We start from the raw sequence: 25,217 nt of genomic DNA on the forward strand, positions 1-25,217 counted from the left end.
CGTGTCCCGCCTCCCCCCGGCGCCGCCCCTTCCGGGCGCTGCCATCCGGCCTGCGGAGCCATGGCCGCGGCCGCCCCGCTGCGGCGCCGGCTGCTGCTGGCGGTGCCGTGGCGCTGGCGCTGCAGCCCCCGCCGCGGCGGTGCCGCCTGCCCGTCGGCCGGGCAGATCCGCGCCGCCTTCCTGCGCTTCTTCGAGGAGCGCCACGGCCACCGCCGCCTGCCCTCGGCCCCCGTGCGGCCCCGCGGCGACCCGCGCCTCCTTTTCGTCAACGCGGGCATGAACCAGGTGCTCTCCCCGCTCCCTCACCTCCTCTCTCCGGCTCACCGGCGCTTCCGCGTCTCCATAGGAGCGCGGCCGGGCTTGCGGTGTCTCCTACCAAGGAGATGTCCGGCGTTGCTTTGGGCTGCCCGCGCTCCTCGTAGTGCCCTAGTGCTGCGGAAGTCTCTCTCGCTTGCGAAAGTTGAACTGTCTGAACACAATCCCGTGCGCTGTGTTCTAGAACCAGCTTGCTAAAGCAGGGAGGGTGGACCGGATGACCCACTATGGTCCCTTCCAACCTGACCCATTCTGTGTTTCAGGAGCCTGAGGCGCAGCTCCCTGCGCTGGGTGGCATCTGTCCATAGCGGGTATCTCTCATTTGCAGTTCAAGCCCATTTTCCTGGGCACGGTGCACCCCCGGAGCGAGCTGGCCCAGCACCGGCGGGTGGTGAACAGCCAGAAGTGTGTGCGTGCGGGAGGGAAGCACAACGATCTGGAGGACGTGGGCCGAGATACTTACCATCACACGTTCTTCGAGATGCTGGGGAACTGGTCCTTTGGGGATTACTTTAAGGTGAGGTGACAGGAGTGAACCCTTTCTAGGGTTCTTTTCTAGTGCCGTAGGACTGTGCAGAAGGCGTTTTGATAAGATCCAGATTCATTCCTGGGAGCTCTGTGGCCTGGAACAGAGGTGGTCAGCTCATGGGCTCTGTTGCTGAATGTGTCCTGCAGACTCTCAAAGCACTCAGCCTGTCAAAGCTGTGACCAACACATAAAAATCAAAGTTTTCTGTGAGAATGCCAGTGTTGGCCGCTTAATATGGTAAAAAGAGGTTACCAGTTCATTTGATGCTTATTTCTAGAAAGTTTGAAAAGGGAAAAGGAATAAAGGATGCTAGTTTTTTTAGGTGGCAAATACATTTTTTTTCTTTGGAAAGAAAATAATCCATGTAGCTCTGCCATTAAGCACATAGACACACACCATGCTGAAGGTTTCGCAACATTTTAGGAATGTCAGTTTTCCACTGGCAGCAGTGAGCTGTCTCACTCTCCTGACCTTCATCCTGCCCTTTGCAGTACACCTGAAAGTTAGGAACGGAGATGAACAGCTGAAATTAACTTCTTTGTTGTTTGACTCCCATTCTAAAGGCCCTTCCTGAACTACTGTGTTTCATTTATGTTCCCTACCTGCTCAGGAGGAGGCATGTAGCATGGCCTGGGAGCTCTTGACAGAGGTCTATGAGATCCCCAGAGATCGTCTCTACGTCACCTATTTTGGTGGAGACCCCTCGCTGGGGCTGAGCGCAGATGAGGAGTGCAGGGACGTGTGGCTCCGCCTGGGGTAAGTGTGTTAGAGAAGAGGTTCTGAGCAGCAGGTGCTGTCATTTCACTTTCCACAGTTTTGCATTTGCTCTTTAGTTGATCAGCTGTAGGGGCCAGAGATTATGTTTTAAACCCATTTTGTTTCTGGTTTCTATGAGCTGTTAAAAGTTGGCTGGGCTCTGAACTCACTGGGTCTCTCGAACTTTGGTTCATTCTCAGATAGTATTGGTGGGGCTGGGTATGTGCCTAAAACTGGCTGGCCCGGATGAAGTGTGTACAGGATCTCCAATCCTTTGCTTCCTCTCCATCACGAGAGTACATTCTCCTCTGAAAGCGAGCAATGGCTGCTTCAGTGAGAGGGTGCAGCTGGTGTAGAGAGCTTTGGGAGCTTGTTCCAGGCTGTATGTAGGCTTTGAACCCAAGGCAGCCAGCTCTGTGCCACTGATAGTGTTCAGATCTTGCCTCTGCTCCAAAGAGCAAGGTGCTCCACTGACCCATTGGAGAGCCTGTCTTGGCCAGGCTGTGTTTGCCTGTCATTCTGGGCTGAGACTAGGGTCCTGTCTCAGGATTAAGTCCTTTGGTCCACTTAATCTTGCTAAGGAGAGGAATTCTATGTGAAAAGAAGCAGAGGAATTCTGATGTGTTTGAAGGATTCCTTTCTTCCAGCTTTCTCTGTGATCCAGGCTACTGTGTGGTTTGTGTGTATGCCTCAGCACTGCCACCTCTGTTGTTTGCCTTTCCAGGGTTCCTGCCAGTCACGTGCTTCCTTTCCCATTGAAGGATAACTTCTGGGAGATGGGGGACACAGGTCCCTGTGGTCCCTGCACAGAGATCCACTATGACCACGTGGGTGGTGGCAGAAATGCTGCAGCACTGGTGAACCAGGGCAGCCCTGATGTAGTGGAGATCTGGAACTTGGTCTTCATGCAGTACAGCAGGTACCAAGCATCTCTTCTGAATTCCAGAGCCTTTCCCTCTAGGCTGACTCCAAAATCATGTGTATATTCTCAGACTTATCACTGTTTCCCAGAAGGTGGCAATACCAGGAGCAAGAGAGAAGCTCTGGAGACTTGTCCAGCATGTCTCTTGTCCCCGTTCCTTTATTTTCTTGTCTTCTTCAACATTCACTGCCTAGTCTCCCTTAATGCTGCATTCCAGAGATCTCTTGAAGTCTGAAGCAGCCTGGAGGAGGAGGAGAAGGCCTTTGGCCCTGTTAGGGAAGGCCTTTTTCCTTACGTTGCAGTCTGTCCTGACTATGTGATGGTCAGATCCTGGCTGCCTGACAGGCTGCTGTCACTCTTGTCCCTGAGCTTCCTTGTGCTGGGTCACCCACTGTTTCCATCCCCTGTCACTTTCCCATTCTCTTTGATTCACCTGTTCCTTATTTTTGCCCATGAACTGATCCTTGCTTCTCTTTTACCTTTTATTTTTCCTGCCTGGCTGACAGGGAGGTGGAAGGGAATCTCCTTCCCTTGCCACAGCACCATGTGGATACAGGAATGGGTCTGGAAAGGCTGGTGGCAGTTCTGCAGAACAAACGGTCCAACTATGACACAGATCTCTTCACTCCCATCTTGGATGCCATTCACAAGGTGATGGTGCTTCTGCTCAGAGTCACAGCTCAACAAAAGCTCCTTGAACACAGACTGCTTGCTGGGTGGCATAGTACAGCCCTCTCTGAATGTTCCTGAGCAGTATCTTGAGACAGGAGGTTATGTCCTGCCAGGTCCAATGCAGTGTTCTAGAAAAAAGGGAGAATTCCAGGTTGGAAATCTGCAGGAATATCAGCATTGCTGATGTGTTTTTCCCTGAAAGTGTCTTATATTTCTCTGTGCCAAGGCATTGGCTGACCCATGTTAGGTACAGAATTCTTGGTCTGTAGCACTGTGGAAGGTTTAATGAGTACATCTTAGGTGCACGAGGTTCAGAGGCAGTTGAAAAACACGATGGCGTGGTGGCTGCCTCTTGCATTGAAACTTCTGCAGCCATTACTTTCTGCTGATCTGTCTCCCTGCTTTCTCTTCTAGGGCTGCAGGGCACCCAGGTACCGAGGTTTGGTCGGGGATGCTGACGCTGGGCATGTGAACATGGCCTACCGCGTGGTGGCAGATCACGTGCGCACCCTGTGCGTGTGTATCTCTGATGGCATCTACCCAGGCTTCTCTGGAGCAGAGTAAGGACATAAGGAAATGGCGAGGGGTGGAGAAAGTTAGCTCTAGAGAGGAATATGAACAGCCAGGGAAGAAGTTCTGGTTCTGGGCCCCAGAGTGGGAGTGCATGAGCTTTTGGGGAGGCAGGAAGGTGAGAGCCGGGAAGTGGTTCCAATCTGCAGACTTCCCCTTGGGTGGGTGTAGAATGTTTGGAGCAGCCGGCCTGTGTTAATGAATCATTCCAGAGGAGCTGGGGAATGGTGGATGTGGGAGCTGGGCAGGGGTGCTCACAAGGCTGCTTGAGAAATCCTGCCCTGTTTTCAGACTGGTGCTGCGTCGGATCCTGCGCAGGGCTGTACGCTTTTGCTCCGAAGTTCTACAGGCTTCACCTGGGCTCCTGGCCTCCCTGGTGCCTACTGTAGTGGAAGTGCTGGTGAGTAAAACTGCTGTCTTGGGTAAAAAGGTCATCACACATGTCCTCTTTGGCCCCATGTCCCTTTTCTGCACATTGTCAGAAGTCAATCTTGGATGTGAAGGAGCTCCAGTACCTGATACTATGCATTCCAGCATTAAAAACCTCTTGTACTCATATCACTTGTGGGAGGGAGGGGGCCTAGTGTCATCAATAGTACAGTCAGCACAAATATCTGTAAATATATGCAAGTAACCTCTATTATGTTTGTGACATGCTTCAAGATCCCCTAAGGAAGATGCTGAGGATGTTTTCACTAACTGTGACTCACTTCCACAGGGAGATGCTTATCCAGAGATAGCAAGGAATGCCAGCCAGGTGAGCAATGTGGAATCTCCCTGTCTCATTATTTTCGTGAGGCACTGCTCTTAGGGCCAGAAATCAGCCTGCCCTTGGGACTTAGCTGGAGGAGTTTGCTTAGCCTCCTCCTTAACCATGTTCTCGTGGGTGAGCTGAGATACGCTGGGCACAAGAAGTATCTGTGGCAGATTTCCATGTGGGAGCTCCACTAGGTCCTTACCAGGGACTGCTTGTCCTGTGTAAGGCAGCTGTTGCTCTAAAAAAGCTACAGTAGCTTTTTGGTTGAGTACAAGTACAGCTTGTCCTTGCCAGGGTACCCTTTGTCTAAAGTGTAGTGATGATTTAGTCCCAGCTTGCTTCCACTGACAATAACTTCTCTGGCTGTTCCAGACATACAGTTGTAATTGGGTCACAGATATGAATGCCCAGTAGGGAGTATTTATCAGCCGAAAGCTTTCCCCTGTGGATGGTCAATATTTCCTTGACAGGAATGGTGACAGGAGGCACAACGACTTTGGCACTGTTCAATAAGGCATCGGAGCCGTGTTGTGATGGATATGTGCAGAACAAAAAGGCTGGTTGATATGCTTTGAGCTGACTGAGCAGGGCTGAGCTGAGCTGGGGAACTCCCTGAAATGTCCATAACCCTTCTTCTGATCCTTGGGCAGATCAGTGATACCATCAATGAGAACGAAGCCGCATTCCTGTCCTCCCTGGAGCGTGGGAGGCGCATCATCGAGCGGACAGTGCAGCAGATGGAACCCTCCACACATTTCCCAGGTGAGTCTTCCTCTTCTGACAAGCTGCACTTAGAGACAGTTTGTCCAGGTCCTCACAAGCATTGCAGTCAAATCTGGTGGATGTTTGTATCCCCTGCCTTTTCTGTGATTGTCTATCCCCAGACAGAAGAGCAGATGTTCCTTTCTCCAGATTGCAGTTGTTTTCTAGTACTTTGTCCTCACAACAAAGTAGGCACCAGGCAAGTTAGAAACATTCCCTTGCTGTTTTATTGACTGATCAACGAGGTCCTTGTAAGACACAGCTGAGAGGAGTAGCACAGGACCCAGACAGTGCAGCTGCCTGTCTAGATGTGCGGCACTGAATTTCAGCAGGGATGGGGCTGTGGAGCGTTATTAATACTCAGTCCCATGCAAGAAGAACTCCACGGCTTCTCTTCCCCATTAACTGCACAGTTGCATAGAATACAGGTGGATCCAGTTACCAAAGCACACACTAGATTGCCCCCACGCAGACAAATCTTGAGATGCCTTTTCTTTCTGTGTTTGCACAGAGTTCTTGTCCTTTTTGTTTTACAGCCGAAGTAGCCTGGTCTCTCTATGGGAGTTTGGGATTCCCTCTGGACCTGATTGACTTGATGCTTGAAGAGAAGGGAATCAGTTTGGATTTAGCTGCTTTTAACGAACTTGCTCTGGAAGATGCAAAGGTAGGAGAGAGACCTGCCTTGTCAGAATAACTCAAAGCCTTACTTGTCTCTTGTGAATATGGAAGCAGGATCCCTTTCACTGCTGAGGCTCTTCAGAGCACCACAGGGTGACATGCCTTCTCCGTGAAGGGGAAATGAGTCTGAAATAGCATGTCATCACAATCCCCTTGTTTCTGAATGTAGAACTGAAGTATTGGTTGGTGATTTTTCTTCGGGTATTTTATGATGCTGACTGTTGCTGGAGTGAAGGTTTTAAAAGATTTATATAGGTTAAAACAGTCCTCTGTTAGTTACGTGGTCTAACTTCTCACGCAAAGTAGAACCAGCTTAGACAGCTCAAGCAGCAGATTATTTATGGAGAGTTTACAAAATCTCCTTGATCTCTGTAGTGCTGAAATACTTGCACTGCCCACCCACCACCACCACCTCCCAGTGCAGTGATTGCTTTTAGGCCTTGCTCTCCTGAGCTTTAATGGCCTGGAAGCTTCACAGCTACACAGCAAGCTGTGCCAGGAGGGATGCGTTAACAGTTGGTATGGCCTGGCTCAAGGCTAGCGCAGCGTGGTATTCGGGAGGTTTGAAGGGATGGGGTTAGTTGACAGCAGTCCATCAGCCTGGATCTGTACAAGCCTTTTCCGTGAAGGTGGAAGAAGCCGTCCCTAGCCTTTTTAGCTCCAGTGACCTGTTTGCTTGCCCCCAGGGATCTCCCATCTAACTGTGCCTTTGCTCTGCTGCAGCGCAAGGCTGGTGGCCCACAGGCAGGACAGCCAGAGAACACAAACACCCACCTGGATGTGCACTCGCTGGCTTGGCTGCAGAGCAGCAACGTGCCTGCTACCGACGACGCTCCAAAGTACGCCTACACGCTGGGGCAGCACGGGCAGTACGGTGAGTGCCCGGCCCATCTGCAAAGCAGACTCTACTGGAGTCCCTCACAGGACTGCTTTTGCTGCCTAACCCCATGCGTGCACAACGGGGTCCAAAACTGACCACCTTGCTGCCACAGCTTTTCCCTACCCCTGTGCCTCCTCCCAATCTGGGTGAGTTTGGTGAGCTTTCTTGGCGCTGTTGGTACGTCCCTTGGGAGGCTCTGGGCTGGTAACGAGGCTGAGCGCTGGGTTGGCACCTCTGGGTGAAACAGGTGGTGAAACAGGGACTGTTGATTTCTTGTAGAGATAAGTCTATCTCCAACAATTAGGCTTCTGTGTGTGTGTGTGCTCGGGAGGAGGAAGGATAAATTTCACAGAGGTTTTAGGTAGTTGTGTGGGACCGTGCCCTTGCTGTTTCGTGATGGACCACTAGGTGCCAGCGCAGGCTTTTTGTCGTGCAGGGTAACTGAGGTTGCTGATGCTCTGTGGAAGGCATGGAGATAAGCCACAGGGAGCAAGAGGTGGTGTGGCTGTCACAGACCATTAGAGATGGCTGTGTACAGCCAGCTCCCTTTTACCCAGTGTGCCGGTGGCAGCCCACGCTAAGCAGAAAGTGTGGCAGTTCAAGCTATATATACTACAGCAAGAGCACAACAGGGGGAAAAGAGCGTAGCAGTGGCATTGGCTGAAATTTCCAAGTTAGAACTGTCCCACTCTCTCAGCTTCTGAATTTGGGTTGAACGGGATCTCTGGATGTCCAATTTCTTGTTAAAAGTAACATCAGTTTCACAGTTGAATCACATTGCTCAGAGCCTTGACCATTTAAGTTTTCAGTATCTTCAGGGACAAAAATCTCACAGCCTATCTGTTCTCTGTTCTTTATCACTCTTAGTGTGTAAAGGTTTTTTTCTTTACATACAGCCAGAATTTCCTGTACTCTAGATGTAGTCTCCCAAATGCTAAATAGGGATGAATAACCTATTTCTTTGACCTGCTGGCTATGTTTGTGTTCATACAGCTCAGCAGGCAGGCAGCCTTGCTGCAAGGGCACCCTGCTGGATGGTGTTCAGCTTGCTCCGGAGAACCTAAGATTTCTGCCAGTCCATTTCTGTAGACTGCTCAAATGCCTTCAAAAAACAGTGCAGTTCTTCAGTGTATCAGCCAGTCCCTGCCAATTAAGTGGGGTATGGGTACATCCCATTTTGTCATGGATAGTCATTAATGAAGATGTTAAGTGATGTTGGCCCTTGTATCAGGCACCAAGTAGCTCTACTAGTAGCTGAATATCAGTTGAATGTTGAACTACTGAGCAATTCTCACTGAGGCCCTCTGCCCAGCCAGTTACACACCCACCTTGTGGTCCATTTGTCCATAGTGCCCAGGTTTGGGTTCAAGGAGCCTACGGGAGAGCACGTTAGAAGCTTGCTGCATCCAGGAAGGTGACATCCCTGCTGTCCCCTATCCCAACATCTTCATAAAAGTCAGTCAGGTTTGCCAAGCTTGCAGTGTAGCAAGATGCAGATGTGTCTGTGCCACATTTTCTTCTGCCAGGCTCATGTGGAGCCAGATTGGGTACCCTGCCTGCTTAGCAGCTACTCAGCAGTTCTGTCATTAGGTAAGTGAGGGGTGACTTAGTTCCAGTCCTTTGTCCTTTCTGCCAGTAGCTGTTCATCTACCAAGGCAAAGTGCCAGCTTTCAGCGTAGCCTGGGTATAGCCTGGCGGGGTTGGCAGGGGAAGTGATCCCTCCTTTCCTGTTGCAATCTGACAGGCTGTATGCACTAACTGCTGCTGTCTTCTTCCCCCTGACAGAGTTCAGTCCATGCCAGGCCACTGTCCTGATGCTGTACAGAGATCAGTCTCTCCATAAGGAGGTTGGGGCAGGGCAACGCTGCGGTGTCATCTTGGACAGGACTAACTTCTATGCAGAGCAGGGAGGGCAAGACTCTGACCAAGGCTACATGATACGTTTAGGACAGCAGGTAAGGCCCTTTGCTGCCTAACCCAAGGCTGCCATGGGTTCTGAGGCCGGGCAGAATTCCCCAAGTGATAGGTTGTTCTCCTGTGTTAATTTGCAAGCTGCTGACTCTTGACAGTTCCCTTGGCTTAGCGTCAGAATTGTTGGGGTAAGGCAGAATCAGCAGTAACTTCACAAGGGCATTCTTGCTGCTCTGATTGTCTCTCACAGCCCTTTGCAATTTCATCTTGCTGAGGAAGATGAAGGTCTTCTCAGGTCTTCCTTCAGTGTTCTGTGTTCTTGCCAGCTGGGGTTGTAATGGAGAGAAGGCAAGCATTGATCAGAGAGTCTGTGAACTGAATAACTTCTCTGTGGTCAGTCCTGGACAGCTGCAAGTGCTGCCCAACCTGAGACCCAGTGCAAAAACTCTTATTCCTCCCAAGAATATCAGGGAGGATCTCCACTTCTGCAGCATGTTCCTTCAGCCTTGCCAAAGGGAGAGCTATGATGCTGTCCTGGGAAGTTACACAGGGCTTCAGTTACTGCAGCCTTTTCTCCTTCCCCCATTTCCAGCTCTTGATAATCACCCCTGGGCCCTTTTAGCCCTGCAGAGTGTTACAGTGCCTTGCTCAGCACTTCTCCCCAAACGAAAGTGGTGGTCCAGTTTTGTTGCCATCCCAGAGAGGCAGAAATGGTACCTTGGATGCCAGAAATACGTGCCTTGGGAGATGCTGTTCATTTTCTCATGGATGAGCATACTTGTTAAGAAATTTTTCCAGCATGGATGGTATTACTGCCCCTCCACTGCAAGCTGGCAGCCACAACATACTGTGTAGTGAGTGGCCAGGTACTGGCGAGGTCTGAGACACTTTGGCTATGTTTGCAGTAAGCTTCTCTCTGCTTTTCCCACCCCATCCCTGTCTTTTAGGGTTTGGTGGGAATTACATTTCCCAGTCAGGTAAAGCAGGTACATGGCACAGGTATTTGGATCATCCCTGTGCCCTAACTCATTTTTCTGTCTCTTTGCTCAGGATGTGCTCTTCCCTGTCGAGTCAGTTCGTCTCTGTGGTGGCTATGTGATCCATGAGGTCACTGCTGTGGAAACCCTGCGTGCTGGTGACCAAGTGCAGCTCTTTGTGGATGAGGTGATACCCGAGTGCTCTTAACCTTTTCCTTGGGATGTCCTGAGTAATCCGTGCACAACAGATCTTTGTCTCTTGTATTCTTGAGACTGTTCTTCATCAGTGTGCAGTGGGAAGGAGATAGCACAATTGACTCTATAATCTTTGTGATCCATTGGTCTGTCCAAAAATATCCAGCCTCCCCTTTACTGTTTTACAGAGATGATCCCATGGAAAAAGGAGTTAGATCTGCCCTGTCACATAACTCATGAGACAGCTGTACTACCCATTGTTCTTCCTCCATCCTCTCCTCTCGCCTCACACGCAGCCTTTTCCTTATCTTTTCATGCCATCCCTGCTCCCCTGAGCTGTGGAGAGCCAGCGCTCCGTGCTGACTGGTGTGTGCTTTCAGGCACAGCGCCTGGCCTGCATGACGAACCACACTGCCACCCACCTGCTGAACTTCGCGCTCCGGCGTGTCCTGGGTGCCAGCACCGAGCAGCGGGGCTCCCACGTGACAGCAGAGCAGCTGCGCTTCGACTTTGATACCAAGGTGACTCTGGAATCCAGCTTCCTAGTTCTCAGCAGTACCAACGCTCCAGTATGGCTCTCCTCTCCAGGGATTTTTCCCCTCTCTCCATGATCACTCCTTTAGGGACAAGTCACATTTTATCCAAGTGATGGAGCTTGGTCGTCTGGATGTGACTGTGACTGGATGTGACATTTTGCATTGACCTCACCCTGAGCAGGGCTTGCTGAGGGGATGAATGGGGGTCAGAAGGGAAAGGGCTTGGCAAGGCCAGTGGTCATGGGACTAACACAAAATGGTGTAAAGGAGTCTTTGAGAGATGATGCTTGGCTGTGGCACCTATCTGATATCTGTACTGGACATTCAGATGAGAGTATTTGTGAAGCTTTGGGTCATTCTGGCCCTGGTAACCTGTCACTCATTCCAGTATCTCTTTTGAAGACTAGCTGATGCTCTTGCATCAAAAATCCTTATCTCTCATAGGAGGAGAAGGTGGGAGGGCCATGATGTTCACAGTTCTCTATTACAAGCAGAGAAGATGAGATGCAGGGGAAGAGTGGTGTGCCCAAGCTGAGTCATCCAGTAGCTGTGCCCCAGTTCTCCCTCCTTCGTTCTGTACCTCTCAAGAGTCTTCTCTTAAATGTGGCTGATTTGCTTCCTCAGGGCCATGTGACCGTGGAGCAGCTGCAGCAAGTGGAGCAAGTTGTCCAGGATCTGATCCAAAAAAATGAGGTGGTGCATATGGCTGAAGTCCCCCTCGCACTGGCAAGAGGAGTTCAGGGACTCCGTGCAGTGGATGAGGTATGACAGGATGGCAGCACACATCTTCATGAGCCTCCTCCTTCAGCAGGAATCATATGGGACACAAGATGTTGACACAACATGTTTCTGCAAGGGAATTGTCTCCCAAAACTCAGAAGGGAAAATAGGACAGAGACGAGATCTCAGGACACTGTTGTAAGACATGGAGACTGGTGGTGCACAGGCTTTCTGTTTGTGCCTGTGGACCGAAAGCCTGTCGTGTCACAAGTTGTTTCTTTCTCCCCATTGGTGGCTGGTTGTGGGGCAGCAGTAGTGCCACCCCTGACTCAGGGGCTGCTCTGGAATAGGGGAAACATGAGGCAGACACCTGAAGCCATGTAGTTAGTCTGTAAGTGCCCCTGAACAGCCATGTTGTTAGCTGCTGATCCCTGTCTCCTCTGTCAGGGGTATCCAGATCCAGTGAGGATAGTGTCCCTGGGGGTCCCTGTGGAGAATGTGCTGACCTGTGACTCCGAGGCTGCAATGCAGACCTCTGTGGAGCTCTGCTGTGGGACGTAAGTGACTTTTACTTGCAGCCAGAAGGCATGTTTGTGGGCACTGGTGGCTGAGGTAGAAACATGACTGCAAGCTCACCTCCCTGTGAAACTAACTTTCCTCACTGCAAAAATATTGTGAAGACAGGATGGGCTAGTTACAAAGCTTTGGAAGTTCCAGGCTGAGCAAACTTTAATGAAATACACAGCATTTTTCCTTACTTCATAGTCTGAAACCAACCTGGAAGCCAGAGAGCAGCAGCAGAGTGTGGGAAAGGTGTGTGTGACCTGTCACACCAGGGTTGTGGTGCTTTGACTTTGGGGTTGCAGATGGGCTGGAGACCCAACTGGAGACTCCAATGAACTTGAGACTGCTCTGATTATTTTAATTAATTATCTTCACCCGCTTCTGCTTTTAGCAGTAATGAGAGTAGAAGAAAAGTTAATCGATCTTAGGACAATGCTGACACCAAAAAGAAAAAAAAAAAATAGAAGGAACAAACTGGTGGTAGAGCAGATAGAGCTGAAAAGGAGCAATTTTGTAGCCATGAGATCTCTTGTGGGAGTAGTGGGACAGGAAACTGAATGGGAGAAGAGATGATCGGTTCTTATGAAGATGTCTGGAATGATTATTTGTGGTAACAGAACCTGAGACACCTTAGTTTTCATATCCAGTGTTGAATAAACAAGATGGAAAAGGGAGGCTGTCAGTGTCCTGAGACTGCACAACTGTCCTTTATCTGGAGTCTACTAGCCAAGCAGTGAGCTGGCCTGACAAGAGAGTGGTGGAGTAGCAGCTGAGTAGAAGAGGAAAATGCCAATTCATCTCACTGCTGAAAGAGAGGAAAGGGGAACAGAACTTGGCTGCACCGTTTGACTGGAGCCTGCTGGACAGGTAGCACAGAGGTTCCTCTGGAGCAGACACAACTCTGCTGTCTCTTGCCTGCCAGGGTACCATCAGGATTTTAGGGAGGGGAAAGGATTCAAGGCATTGGGATTAGGATTAGGAAAGGGCCGCTGGACTTCAGAGTTTTCGAAAAAGGAAGCAGGGTTCCTGACTTCTGTCTGCAAAGAGCAACGTGCTTTCTTTCCTGTTCTCTGCTGACATTTTAGGCATCTTCTCCAAACAGGATCTGTGGAAGATCTGGCCATCATCAGCGAGCGTCAGCTTGTCAGAGGGATTAGCCGTGTCATTGCAGTCACAGGGGGACGAGCCAAAGAGGTGAGAAAGAGGAAACTGAGATTTCTGCCATGTCAAGGCAGTGCCAGAAGGACCAAACTTTGTGGGTTCTTCACAAATAATTAGCTCCCCATTCCTTTGGTTGGAGCCTCCCTGCTGTGCCTCATCTGGCTTCCTGCTTCAGCCTTTGGGCTCACCTCTGCTGCTATACCTCACCATTCACCTCATTTCCCTCCCATCCTGGTTCTCTGTCTCCTTGACCTTCATTTTTTTCCTTCAGACCCCCTTTTCCAAGATAAAAACTTGCACAAAATATCAGGAAGGCTCTGGTCTATAAATTTCAATCCCCCAGTAGGTATTTCATGGTGTAATTCTTTGTGCATTGATTTTGCCTCCTGCCTATCACAGCTGGATTTGCACTTTATGATTACAGGGTTTTGGCCTCAGTCTTACAGCCCTTTTGCTTCCTTTCTTTAGTCTTTTTCCTGCTAAACTGTGATTCTGGTCTGGCTGGTTCTGTATAAAAAGTGAGCAACCTACTATTGTATTCATGAGATCACTCTGTCCTTTGAGTATTTGGAAGTGTCAGGTGCCCCATAAGCTTTCCCTCTTCCTTTAAGGCTGCTGTCAGAGGAAAGTGACTCATAGTCATTGGAATTGGAAAGGCAAAGCCCACCCCTGCAAATGTGTTACTTTTTGGCTGGCTGGCCCCTGTGCATCTGTGTCCCAGAGAGGATTTTCTTCATGCAGAAGAACAAAAAGCTGCAGGGCACATCTGCATGCTTTGCTGGAAGTGCTGACCTGGAGAGCCCCCGAGAGGAGCTCTGTGCAAGTGTTAATGAGACAAGGGAGCGTGCAGGCATGAGAAAATTGCTGGGAACAAGGGTTGTGTATCCTATCTAGGCAGAGCAGTCCTCTGCTGGCCTGCACTAAAGACTTGCAGGACCATCCTGGGCACAGAGATCTGGCAGGGAGGAAATGCTCCAAACCATAAGGATTGGCACAGGTGAAAAAAGCTTGTAATAGCTTTTTTAAAGATTATTAATAGTAGCGTTGGTGAAAACAATAAGAAATATATCAGGATAGGTAAACTCAGGAAATATGCTTGAATGGCTGATGAGGTTTCTTTTAGTGTGTTTCTCTTGTTTCTTCAGTCATCAGTTTCAAGACTGCATTTGCTAATGGAAAAAGATTTCTAAGATGCTCCACAGATCTCCCCAGTTTTTCCTCGATGAAGTCCTGATGATTTTGGTGCAAATTTTTGAAGAAACGTGAATTTTGGCCATAAATACCACATAAAGCTCAACAGCTTGGTCTGCCTGAGTGTGACCATCTAGCGTTGGTTGCACATCTAGAGAGGAATGTTGTATTTCAGAGTCTTGCAGGAACAGTCATTCCTAAACCATCTGTAGGTGTTTTCTTACTGGATTCTGAGCAGCACTTCCATGACCCTGCTGTCTCCCCGCTTTTCCCATCCCTGTGAACTATTTCTGTTGCTGCGTGTGAAGCATGCATTCCTTCCATCCCTGCAGGCCCGGGAAGTAGGCCAGTGCTTGGCTATGGAAGTGGACTCTGTGTCTCTACGAATGAAGCAGAGGATCACCTCTATTCCTGAGATGCAAAACCTCTCCAAAGAAGTGGGCCAGTTGACCAAAGTAAGGATTACATTCCTGTACAGGAATGGACATGGGCACATGAGACACGTGACTTTTCCCTGTCAGGTTCACGCCTCACCATGGTCAATAGCAAGGGCAAGTTGCTGCCTGCTGTTGCCTCTTTGGTCATAAGGATTTTTGCCAGTGTCCAGGTGGCTGTGTTGCAGATGGCCAGCTGAAAAGAGAAAGCTGCTCAGCACAGTGACTGGCTGCCCTCACCACAAGGGTTAAAGCAGGGTCAGGGAAGAGGCCATGCTCCAGCCTGACCTCCCAGAGAACTAGCACTTTGTGTCTAGGGGTACAGTTTAATGTTCTTACAGAGCAGATTGTCTTGCAGGTGGTGTCCAGTGCTGCAATGCCCCAGTGGCAAAGAAAAGAACTACAGACCATCCTGAAAGCACTACAGCGAACAGCCAACACAGCTATCAAGAAACTGGAGCTGCAGCAGGTACTGAGGCAGCAGCAGGCTGACTTGCAGCCAGCTGATAGCACACACCAGTGGACCTGGTGTCTATCACACTTCACAGCCACTCAGGGGTCTCAGAAGGCAGAAGAAAGCCTGTACAGTCATGGCAGTGCAACACAAGCCCTGTGTTGGGTTGATTTCACTGGCCATTGTTTATGGGGCCATTGTTCAAAGTGCAGAGAATGACTGGCTGGGCTTTTAGGACCTGCAGAATTTCCATGTCTCCCTGCCTGTGAGAACAGAGAGCCCCATACCAGCGGTTTTGGCCAACACCAATAAGCATTGGGCATCATCACCTCCTTGTTTGTGCATGGAGAAGGTGAGATAGTCCTCACAGTGGGCTTAACAAAGTTATACAATCAGACAGTGGACAGATTCTTTCTTCCAGCTACATGGATATTGCTGTGCTTCCCACATGTGTTTGTGTTCTGCCAATTTACATTAAAAGCAGATTAGAAATACTTCTTGGTAACTCGGAGATCTCAGGAAGAACTATCCCTTTCTTAAAGTAGGAGCATCTTGCCACAGAAGCCTTCCTGAGACATGTGGCGTTGTATATGTCCAGGAGAGAGGCTGGGGACTGAATGAATCACTCTCTGTTCCACTTTTGGCAGGGGTTCATCTCTGCTTGCATTTGGGGAAGGAGGGCTATTCAGGTCTCCACATGGACATTTCAGTCTGCTAGTCTGACTTCTGCTATCAAACATCTCCCATCTTCCATCTGTCCCACAGAGCAGCACTTGCATTCCTTTTGTGTATATATTACATGGATATATCCCCATCCAGCCCACCCTGTGCCACCAGTCACCCTTCAAAGTGCTGTGTTTTCCTCCCTCCAGGCTGAGAAGGCAGCACAAATCTTGCTAGCAAAATACTGCAACCAGCCTGTCATCATTGATACTGTCCCTGCTGATTCCCTCTCTGTGAGTAATCCACATTCTTTGCTGGCCCAGCCCTCAGGTGCTGCAAACAGCAAGAGGGAGTTGCTGGGCACATTTCCTGCTGGATGCTGGTCTCCTTTGCTGTGCCTGACCTCTCTTCTCCCTGCCTCTCCTAGATCCTAATGAAAGTAGTGAACCAGCTGTGTGACAAGTCTCCTGGCACATCAGTCTTGCTGCTCAGCCCTCAGGCTTCGGGTGAGGTGCTCTGTGCCTGTCAGGTATCCAAGGTAAGTAGAACCCTGATGGAGACAAGGGGAACCTGCCTGCCAAGGGGGACTGGACCCAATGCTCAGCAGGTCCTGCTTGAGGCTTTTCCTGGTGTTTTCCCAGTGTTGGTGGTTAATCACACAGGGGCAGGACCTGAGATGATTGTACTGGGGCCAGTTGTGCTTTCAGTCTCTGCAGGGCACAGATATCCCTGGATCTTCCAGGCTGTGTTTGCCCGGGGCAAGACACAGCATTAACATGTAAGCTCAGCCTTTGTGGTCCTCAAGGTCATGACTGCCTCAGGCTGGGTGAGGAGAGGGTGCTGTTATCTTTCTTTATTCTTAGACTGCAGGCTGCCCCACAGTACCAATAACTCGTCTATGTCTCTTCCCCAGAACTGCCTCCCTGCGTTCTCTGCTGCTGACTGGGCCGTGGCTGTCTGTACACAGATGGAAGGGAAGGCAGGAGGCTCTCCCATCGTAGCTAAGGGCAGTGGAAATGCCAAAGGCATGCAGGGAGCCCTGACTACTGCACTGGAGTTCGCTCAGAGCAAACTGTGATGCTTTATTGCCGGGACAGCTGTGTGCACCCAGCTGGACACTCGATACCAAGCATATACTCTGCCCATCTGAAAGGATTAGCAGCTGAACGTTGCTGCAAGCACTGCCTTGGAGCACTTGACTTCTGACCATCCAGGATCAGCAGAGACCTCGCTGACAGAATGGTGCTGCCTGCTCTCAGCACGAGCACATGGGGCTGGAGCCTTGGAAAGCAAGAGTTGGAACAGCAGATCCTGCTTCTCAGGCAAATCTCGCCACAAGACCAGCACAGAGATTCTGTGAGAACATGGGGAGCTGGCACTGTTACCTCAAAGCCATTAAAGGGTAGAGAGTATCCGATCACTGGATGTTTCTTGTTAGCTGCACCTTTTTTTTTTTCTGCTCTGGCAGAGGGGTTCGTTCTGCTGCTGCAGCTCCAGAAGTCAGCAGTTCCTTCCTACTGCAGAGCTCAGGACACCCTTCTGATTAAAAATGCTACTCTAATTTAGAAATTAGAGAAATGCCACCTTGCTTGTGGGCTCAGGCTTGTTAGGCTATGCAATGGGTAGTGCTGAGGCCAGTCCTCAGCACTGAGGAAACGAAATTGTCCCCATCTTCACCTCTTTGCTTTGGATGAATGTTCTTACCTCTGTTTCTTCCTGCAATTCCCTTGCAATTCCTTCCTTCTGTCTCCTTACCGGCTCATACCCAAAAACCAGCACTGATACAGTGAGTTGTGCAAATGGAAACTGTTGCTGTGTTGCAGCCTGGAAGTCCTTGCAGCACGACTGTGCCCTGCTTTGTCTTGAGGTGAGCAGGTTTCATAAACTGGTTATTTTTCACAAGCAGTGCTGGACCTAACAAATTCAATTCATAAAGACATTTCAGACTGCACTGTTAGAGTGATGTTGAGAGCTCCTGGCAAAAGCGTCATTATTTTAGATACAGTATTGACCTAAATTGAGATCATAAACGGTAGCTGAGGCAAAAGTGCAACAGGATACTGATACAAGCAGGTTTTCACCATGTGAGCAGCAAGAGCAGCCTGACACAGATGAGTTTCACCAGCAGGTAGGGTTGCCTGTCACTGTGAAGGGAGATGGAGGACCAGTAGCTGCCTGCCTTTGGGGAGGGAGGGAGGAAGGGTAGAAGCACAGTGATGCTGATGGATGGGTGGCAGGAAATGGCTGTCACATAGATATGGATTAGGCTTCCCACTTACCTGTCTGCCTGAGGGAGGGGGAATAACTGCTGTGAGCAGAACCTCATTTCCCTTCTCTTCATTGAAGACCTTATCTTATGAGAAAAAGGGATGTGGACTTTGGGGGGCATCCCAAAGCAGACAAGGGGTTTTCTTCCATATCCCAGTGGTTGTCCAGCCCAGAATCTCATGTGTGGTCCCTATGGTTTAGTGTGGCTCCTACCATCTTTGCAAAGTGTCAGCAGCTGGTTTTGCCTTGGAAAGTGCCAGGTATAAGTGTGAGGACTCGGAGGCAGAAGGAATGGGGAGTCTTTAGAGGGTGATGGTGCTCCCAGCTGTCCTTCCCTTCTCCCCCAAATCATTGACAACTACAGCAAGAGTGCAGACCTTAAGCCTTTGGTTCAGTAACTGCTGCTTTCAGCCAGGAAGCTTAAAGCAGGGCTTATTGCAAAAGGATCTGTGAGCCAAGGTCTCAGGCATCTGTTTCTGCTGCCAGGGGTTCAGCCATCAAAGGGTGTATAGGCCCCTTTCTTTCATCACTACCAGTAGGGCAGGTTGCTGCTCATCCCAGACCCTACCTGTGTTCCACTGTACCACATCAGCTTGGTGCCTTCTCAAAATTCTTTCCGTTTCTGGATGCAGAGGTGCTGCTGGTGCTCCTAATATCCCTGCATCTGAGCACTGGGAAGAGCTGGAACACAGCCCGGTGCTTCAGGGCCCTCATGAAAGGCTGGTAGGGGGCTGGAGAGGGCATGTGGAGTCCCAGAGGATGGTTCATGCCATCAGCTGGAAGCAGTGTCAGTGCCCAGTGATGCACAATTCCTGTTTCACTTGGGCCTGAGCAGCACCAGGCGGGGAGGGGAATGGGTGCTCTGTGTTGCTGGGAAAGCACTTTCCCAGAGTGCTGTTGTGTTGCTTTATTAATAGCTGCTACAGATGATGTCTCCTCTCGGTGTTGGAGAGTGGGTGTGAGGAGGAGGGAAGGAATGCTGGCTTGAGCTGCTCCTGCATGATACTCCAAAGGCAGAGCCTGAGCTTGCCAGCAGCAACCTTATGGAATTAACCTGCTTTGGCTTGGTTGTTAGCTTAAAAGCCACTGACCTCATAGACTTTTGGCCAGCCCCTTACAGGGCAGAGCTCTGGGTGCTGCCCTTGCAGGTAATGCCTTTACTGGGCCCCTGACACCACACTCGTGGAAGGTGAAGGGCTGCTGCTAGAGGCACCACAGAGCGGTGGCTCTTGGAGCTGTTGGAAGGAGATCCATCTCCACCGCTGGAGCTGTTGTGCTCTCAGCACTGTGTGTGAGTGAGCAGCAAAGACCTGATGCCTTGGCACTTCAGGTCTGTTCATCCCCTCCTGTGTTCCACAGGAAAATGACTCTCTGTTCCCAGGGTATTTGCAGCAGCCCCAGCACCCACCACAACCAGGGCTGCTTCATTTCCTGCACTATCTTCCTATAAACCTTAAGAACCACCTGGTCTGTTAGCAGGGCTGCAGCTGCTGCAGTGGTGCTCCTCTGCCTCATCTGGGGCTGTCTTGGGAACCCCAGTTTCTTCCTCTTCCTTTGCTGCTCTCAGCTTTTATAGGCATGAAATTCAGTATTTCCCATATCCTTTCTGAGCTTGCAAGAATCAATGATGTCACAGCACAACCAAATCCTGATCTTGCAAGTGCAGTAGCACTAAAAGTTTTCTGGAATTGAAGAAGAAAATGGATCTTATCCTACCAAAGAGTGATTCTGTGGAGTCATCCATGGTGCCCATTTCACCTTAGGCTGGTAAAGTGGGTCACTGCAGTAGAAATGCTGGAGTTTGTGCTGCAGCCATGCCAGGGTGCTGATTCTAGGAGAAAGCATTTCCTGTCATTCTCCTGGTGAAATCCTAGTGCACAGACTTCCATCCCGTCCTCCTCTTTCCCTGCTGCAGGAGGACAAGACATTTACAGACGGTGCTGCAGCTGCAGCAGCTGCCACGTTTGCACCTGGCATGTCCTGCATGTCAGCAGCAGGTCAGGCAATGCCTAGCTGGGAAGGCTTTGGGAAATGAAACACAAGATTGAAATAGAGTTCTCTGGCCAAAATTGCAGCCTACGTTCCCTTACAAACATCACAGATCTAAGGTGTAAGCAGTATCCTGGGCATGCATTTTCACCTCCAAACACATGCACACAGAAGGGATGTCAGGAAGTGGAAAACTAATTAAAAGACGATGGGGTTTTTGCTGTGAGCCGGTGCTGTCAGGTTGGCAACACCTTTGTAAGGCCAGATGGACCCCGAGGTCCCTTAAGGGCACCTGCAGTGCAAGGGCTTGCCAGCATCAACCCCAGGCAACCAGCTGACATTGGCAAAAGGGCAGCAGAAAGTACTTGTGTGTCTCTTCCCACACGCTTTGCTCCAGGAGTTCCACCCTCAGCAGCCTGGGCTGCAGACTGGGAGGCTGGCACAGCGTCTGGGAGAAGCCCAGCTCTCCCTAGGCTCTCCTGCCACCCCAAGCCTTGGGACAGGCCGCTGCAGGGCCTTCACATGCTGCACCTTGGGTGCCATAGGACTCACTTCAGGAAGGTCCTGGCGTTGTTATGGTAGCAGTAGAGCTGAGCCATGGAGAGGATGTTAAAAGCATGTTGAGCCACAGGCTCAAAAGCTGTGGGGCTTGCTCCATCGGATCTGGTGCTGAGCCCTCTCCCAGAGACACTGAACATAATGTAGCATGTCCAAGCTGAGCCACGCTGGGAGGGAGAGCACCTCAGGATCAGGGAACCAGAGGTGACCTTTAAAGGTCCTTCCCAACCCAAACTGTTCTGTGATTCCGTGATTCTACATGCATAGCGATAGTGCGCACTGAAACTGATCACATCCCACCTGTGCAGGGTATTCCAGGAACCCAAGCATCCACAGATCTGGGATTCTGGGTTATACTTGTAGGCTCTCACCCTCACACCGCCCTGCACCACAGGCTCCCTGTTCCTGCAGCAGCCAACACCCACTCGCGGGCAGCTGCTGCACAGGACGCACAGGGCTGTGGAGGGGAACCCTGGGCTGGGCAGCCATGGCGAGGAGACACTCCCCGTCCCTCGGGAGCAGCTGGGGGCTGTGTCGAGCTGGTGCTGCTGCTCACCGTCTACATCGCAGATGGCTGGGAAAGGAGAGGAATGGTTCTGTGCTAGAGGCGCTCAGCTGTGGGACAGGCAGCACGGGCTGGGCAGGAACGCCCCATGGCTGAACCACCCCTCCAGCTCTGGGTCCCCGGCTTCTGGGGAACATCTTTGGGGAAGAGAAGTTGCCACCGCAGGAGAAGGCTGCCCACAGCAGCATGCCGAGCGCCCGAGAAGGCAGGAGAGGCATTTCCTGGGGAATCCCAGCAGCCCGCCTTTCCCGTGCCCTTCACGGCCGGCTGGTTCCCTGCGTGAGAGCACCGGCACTTTGCACTCGGCTCCTCAGCCCGGACTGCAGCCGGCGTTTCCATGCCGCTTGCAGAGCGATGTAGCTTCCTCAGCTGCAACCCAAAGCTCCTCTCTCCTCCAGAAGGCTGGGAGAATGCTTCTGCTTCCCATTACATCACCTCCCCATCACCATCCCAACTTTTGTCAGGAGCACCCTGCTACTGAGCCCACCCTCCTGACCGGGAGCAGCCCGTTTCCATCAAGGGCTGAATTTTGATTGAGTGATGTCATTCTGGGTCACTGGAGGGTGGCTGTAGGGTCCCAGGGTGTCAGCACAGAGGGAATGCAATGAGGCTGTGTTGGTGTTACCCAGTCTGCATCCAGAGAAACGTGTGCTGCTGCATCCCCCATGCACTGCAGAGCTGCTCATCCTGCAGGTGTGTAACCATGGCAGCTCCAGTGGAAAGATGAGCAAAGCTGCACTCAAAGCTTTACCCATGTCCAGCCCAGGCATTGGGGTGCTGCTGCCCACCACATGAAGTGACTCCCTTGAGGCTGGGGGGGACGGAAGATGACCCTGTAGTGTCTGCTGTGGTGTAGACTAGAAGGAGCTCCATTGTGCCTGAGCCCGTATTGCACCCAGTGCCTGAGTGCTCACTTTTGTGAGCTGGAGAGCTTCAGACCAAGTTGTGAAGTCCTACCATGCACAATCACTTAAGACTCCTATGGGGCAGTCAGTCTCAAAGCACTGATGTGATTTCAGTCCAAAACTCTTCCTGTGTTTTCAGCTGAATGTGGGATCCCTATCCCAGAACTATCATCAGATAATCTGTTTTTTTCTGGGACACACCACCCTGACCCTGCTGCAAAAATCCCTGAGGCTATGCAGACACTGGGTTACTATTCCAGTCCCTAACCAAGATCCATGCATCTCCTTCTAGTCCTTGCCTGGTCTCATGTCACGCACTTTCCTCTTGCTTTGCATTAGAGTTTGCCTGAGCTTGAGCTCCAGGAACAGGAAGATAAATCTGAGCCTACATAGACCTTCTTTTCACATGGTGAAAAATTATTTACACTCGGGTTGGGATTTGCTGCTCTACTAATTTCGTTGTCTCCTCGTTTGCCTGTTTGTCCCACATTCCACACAGTGTTTCTTCCCTCCCTCCCCCTTCTTTCTCTCACTGCCCTCATGGGTGTCTTTCCTCTCTCCTCCTGGCTGGCCAGGTTAGGCAGGTGCAAAAGATGCACAGGGAAGATAATCCACCAACTCAAATATCACCGAGTTTTACAGAAAAAAAAGGAAACAGGCAAAACTAAATGACCTCTAAAACAAGCAAGTTCTCAGGTTCCCTCCCCCACCCAGAAGTGGCTCTTGTGCTCTGTTCTCCTCCCTGCCCCAGCATTTATTTTTAAGTACCATCAATAATTAAGAACCTGCCTGCCTGCCTGCTTGCCTCAGCTGCAGTGTTGACAGAGGCATTTCTGACGTTTCCTGGCTCAGCCTGGCTGCTTTGCTCACTTGGGCTTTTAATTTTCTTCCCCTGCCTTGTTAGAAACACAGGAATCACCCACCTGGAACAGACTGGACATCCAGAGAGCCAGGAGAGCTTCCTGCTAGAGCTGGCTGCCCCAAGAGTTTCTGGCTTTCACAGCACTGCAGCAGCAGATTGAGCTGGGATGTCTGCGGTGTCCCCACCAGGCAGGCTCTGGGAGAAGAGACCCCCCTGTCCACATCTGAGGGCTGTGGAGCTGACACACTGGCATTTCTCTGCAGAAAAGACATCAAGTGAGGGCTCTGCAGATGGGGTTCCCAGCCCTGAGGGAGCAACATCACCCTGGGCGCCCAGCCAGGGAGATGGAAGAGGCAGAGACCTACCAAACAGTGCAGCCAAAAACCATAGCTAAGTGGGATGAGTTGGCCCTAGCAGGCAGAGCCAGAGGCCTTACAGTGGAGGGGGACAGCTGGACTTAGAATCAGGGATGGAAAGCTTTACACTGGTCCAGAGGAAGCACCACAGGGCATAACCCAGGGACAGACCAGGCACAGAGGCAGCAGCTGGGCTTGGCACGTGGCTGGCACTGCAGAAGTCCTTGGGAACACTCCAGGTTGCTCCTTGCAGGTTCAAAACCACCCTGCAGGCATCAGGCAATCTCTGACCCTTGAATAAATCCTCAGGTGTAGGGTTTCCAGGCAGCCTGGCTCAGCAGCTGCAGGCAGAGCCTGCAGCATGCCAGCCCAGCTGCCTTTGCCAGCATAATCCGGATGCAGCAATGGGGCACAAGAGGGAAAGCCAGTGGTTGTCCCTGAGCTGGCCTGCGATGCTCTGGACGCGGCAGAGACTTTCAGGGAGGCAGTGGCAGAGAGCTGCAGCGTGCACCCAGCTCGCCCTGCACGCAGCACAGTGCCTGGGGGGCCTGCTCCACCAGCCGAGCCCTGAAAGGGAACACCAAGGGGACCGTGGCTCTGCCCCATCCCCTGCAGTGCGGCCAGGGAGTGCCCGGGAGCTGGGCGCAGCAGCAGGAAGCACATCCGTCACAGAGCATAGCTCTGCAGGGACAGTGATGGCAGCTGGCAGCTCCACAGCTCTACCGGTGCTGGGCTCCGCTGGGCTGGGAAGAGGGCACCAAAGGACAGTGTCAACTCAGCAGCCCTTGGGGAGCAAGCTCCCAAGCTGTCCTCTCCCATCAGTGTCCAGCTCCCACCACAGACACCGCCCCGACATTGTTCTTGCCGTGACGGGGTGAACAGGGCCCCCTTCTGCTCCTGCAAGTTGCCCTGTGCCAGGCCCTGCAACTCCTGACACGAGATACATGGAGCTGCTTCTGGGAGACGCCAAGGGCCTGAGAGATGGAAAATGTGCCTCCTTCCCCACGTGCCCCCCCACCTCCCCAGCCCACACAGCCCAGCTGAACCCCTTCCCACTCCTCTCCTTCTGTGGGTCAGGCTCCAGGGAGCTTCCCCAGCCTCCAAGGGAAGGGGTGCATACTTGTGAGGGGTGCTGGTTGCTCCCTCTGCAGAGGATGTCACAGCCAAGCTGGCCTTAAAAGATAAATAAGGCAAGCAGGGAGGATGCCCTCATTTCAAATATAACAAGGACCATGGACCTCTGAGCTGCTTTCTGGTGGCCACACTAGGGAAGGATGACACACTGCCTCCTCTGGGATTTCCAAAATCTCACAGTGAACTGCCTGTGCTGTAGGACCTGATCCTGCTTCACATCCCTCTAGAACACCTACACTTGCAAGCACTTGGATTTATGTAAATACAGCACAAGGGGAGGTGGAAACTGGGGCAAGGAAGGGAATGACACAGAGTTACAAGCTAAATTGCAAATCATGGACCATCCTGTGGAAAAAAAGAGACCGTGCAAAACCAATGGATCATCTCCATGAGAGTGCTGGAAAACAGCCTCCCACTAACTCTCATCCCCAGCCTGGTAAAGGAAAAGCTTCACACCTGCTCTGAATGTCGTGAAGTCTGCAACAAGCCCAGACAGGAATAGAAGTCACTAACTAGAAGCTTTCCCTCCTCCAAGCAAATAAGCAGCCAGCTCTCTTCTCCCGCACGGCACCCCAGCTTGGCTCACGCGCCCGCTGCCAGGTTGGTCGAGTGGTGATGCCATTCTCCCTGGCACAGAGCCCTGCAGCCAGCAGCCAGGTAGGCAGGGCAGGGCAGAATGTGACCAGCACAGCCCAGGCAAGCTGGCCACGGCTGGCATCCTTGGCAAGGACACAACAGCACCCCATTCACCAGGAACTGAGGAGGACTAGCAAAATCTCGGTGATCAACGTTTCTATATTAACTACCCCCCTTGAGACTTTCCCTCTTGCAGCAGGATGCATCTCATATCTTCTGTGCATGTCTCCTCCTGGACTCATCTAAGGGTCGTGTCTTCCTCATCTCCTCCAAGGAGGTGAGTGACAGCAATCTGTCA

The 25,217-nt window shown here is 51.3% G+C and overlaps 1 protein-coding gene across 1 annotated transcript; it reads left to right on the forward strand.

The window, feature by feature from the left end:
• Positions 1-60: 60 nt before the first annotated feature.
• On the forward strand, positions 61-17,066 carry AARS2 (alanyl-tRNA synthetase 2, mitochondrial). The gene is made up of 22 exons (XM_040057476.1): positions 61-285; positions 644-832; positions 1,454-1,599; positions 2,324-2,518; positions 3,028-3,172; positions 3,608-3,753; positions 4,055-4,163; positions 4,482-4,520; positions 5,171-5,282; positions 5,819-5,946; positions 6,684-6,834; positions 8,626-8,795; positions 9,802-9,915; positions 10,304-10,444; positions 11,084-11,221; positions 11,627-11,736; positions 12,829-12,937; positions 14,428-14,550; positions 14,888-14,998; positions 15,856-15,939; positions 16,074-16,184; positions 16,560-17,066. Exons 1-22 carry the CDS (start codon positions 61-63, stop codon positions 16,722-16,724), a joined length of 2,961 nt encoding a protein of 986 aa, XP_039913410.1. The 3' UTR covers positions 16,725-17,066.
• The last annotated feature ends 8,151 nt before the right edge of the window (positions 17,067-25,217 follow it).

Source organism: Hirundo rustica, chromosome 3 (assembly GCF_015227805.2).
Source record: "Hirundo rustica isolate bHirRus1 chromosome 3, bHirRus1.pri.v3, whole genome shotgun sequence".
Classification (NCBI taxonomy): Eukaryota; Metazoa; Chordata; class Aves; order Passeriformes; family Hirundinidae; genus Hirundo; species Hirundo rustica.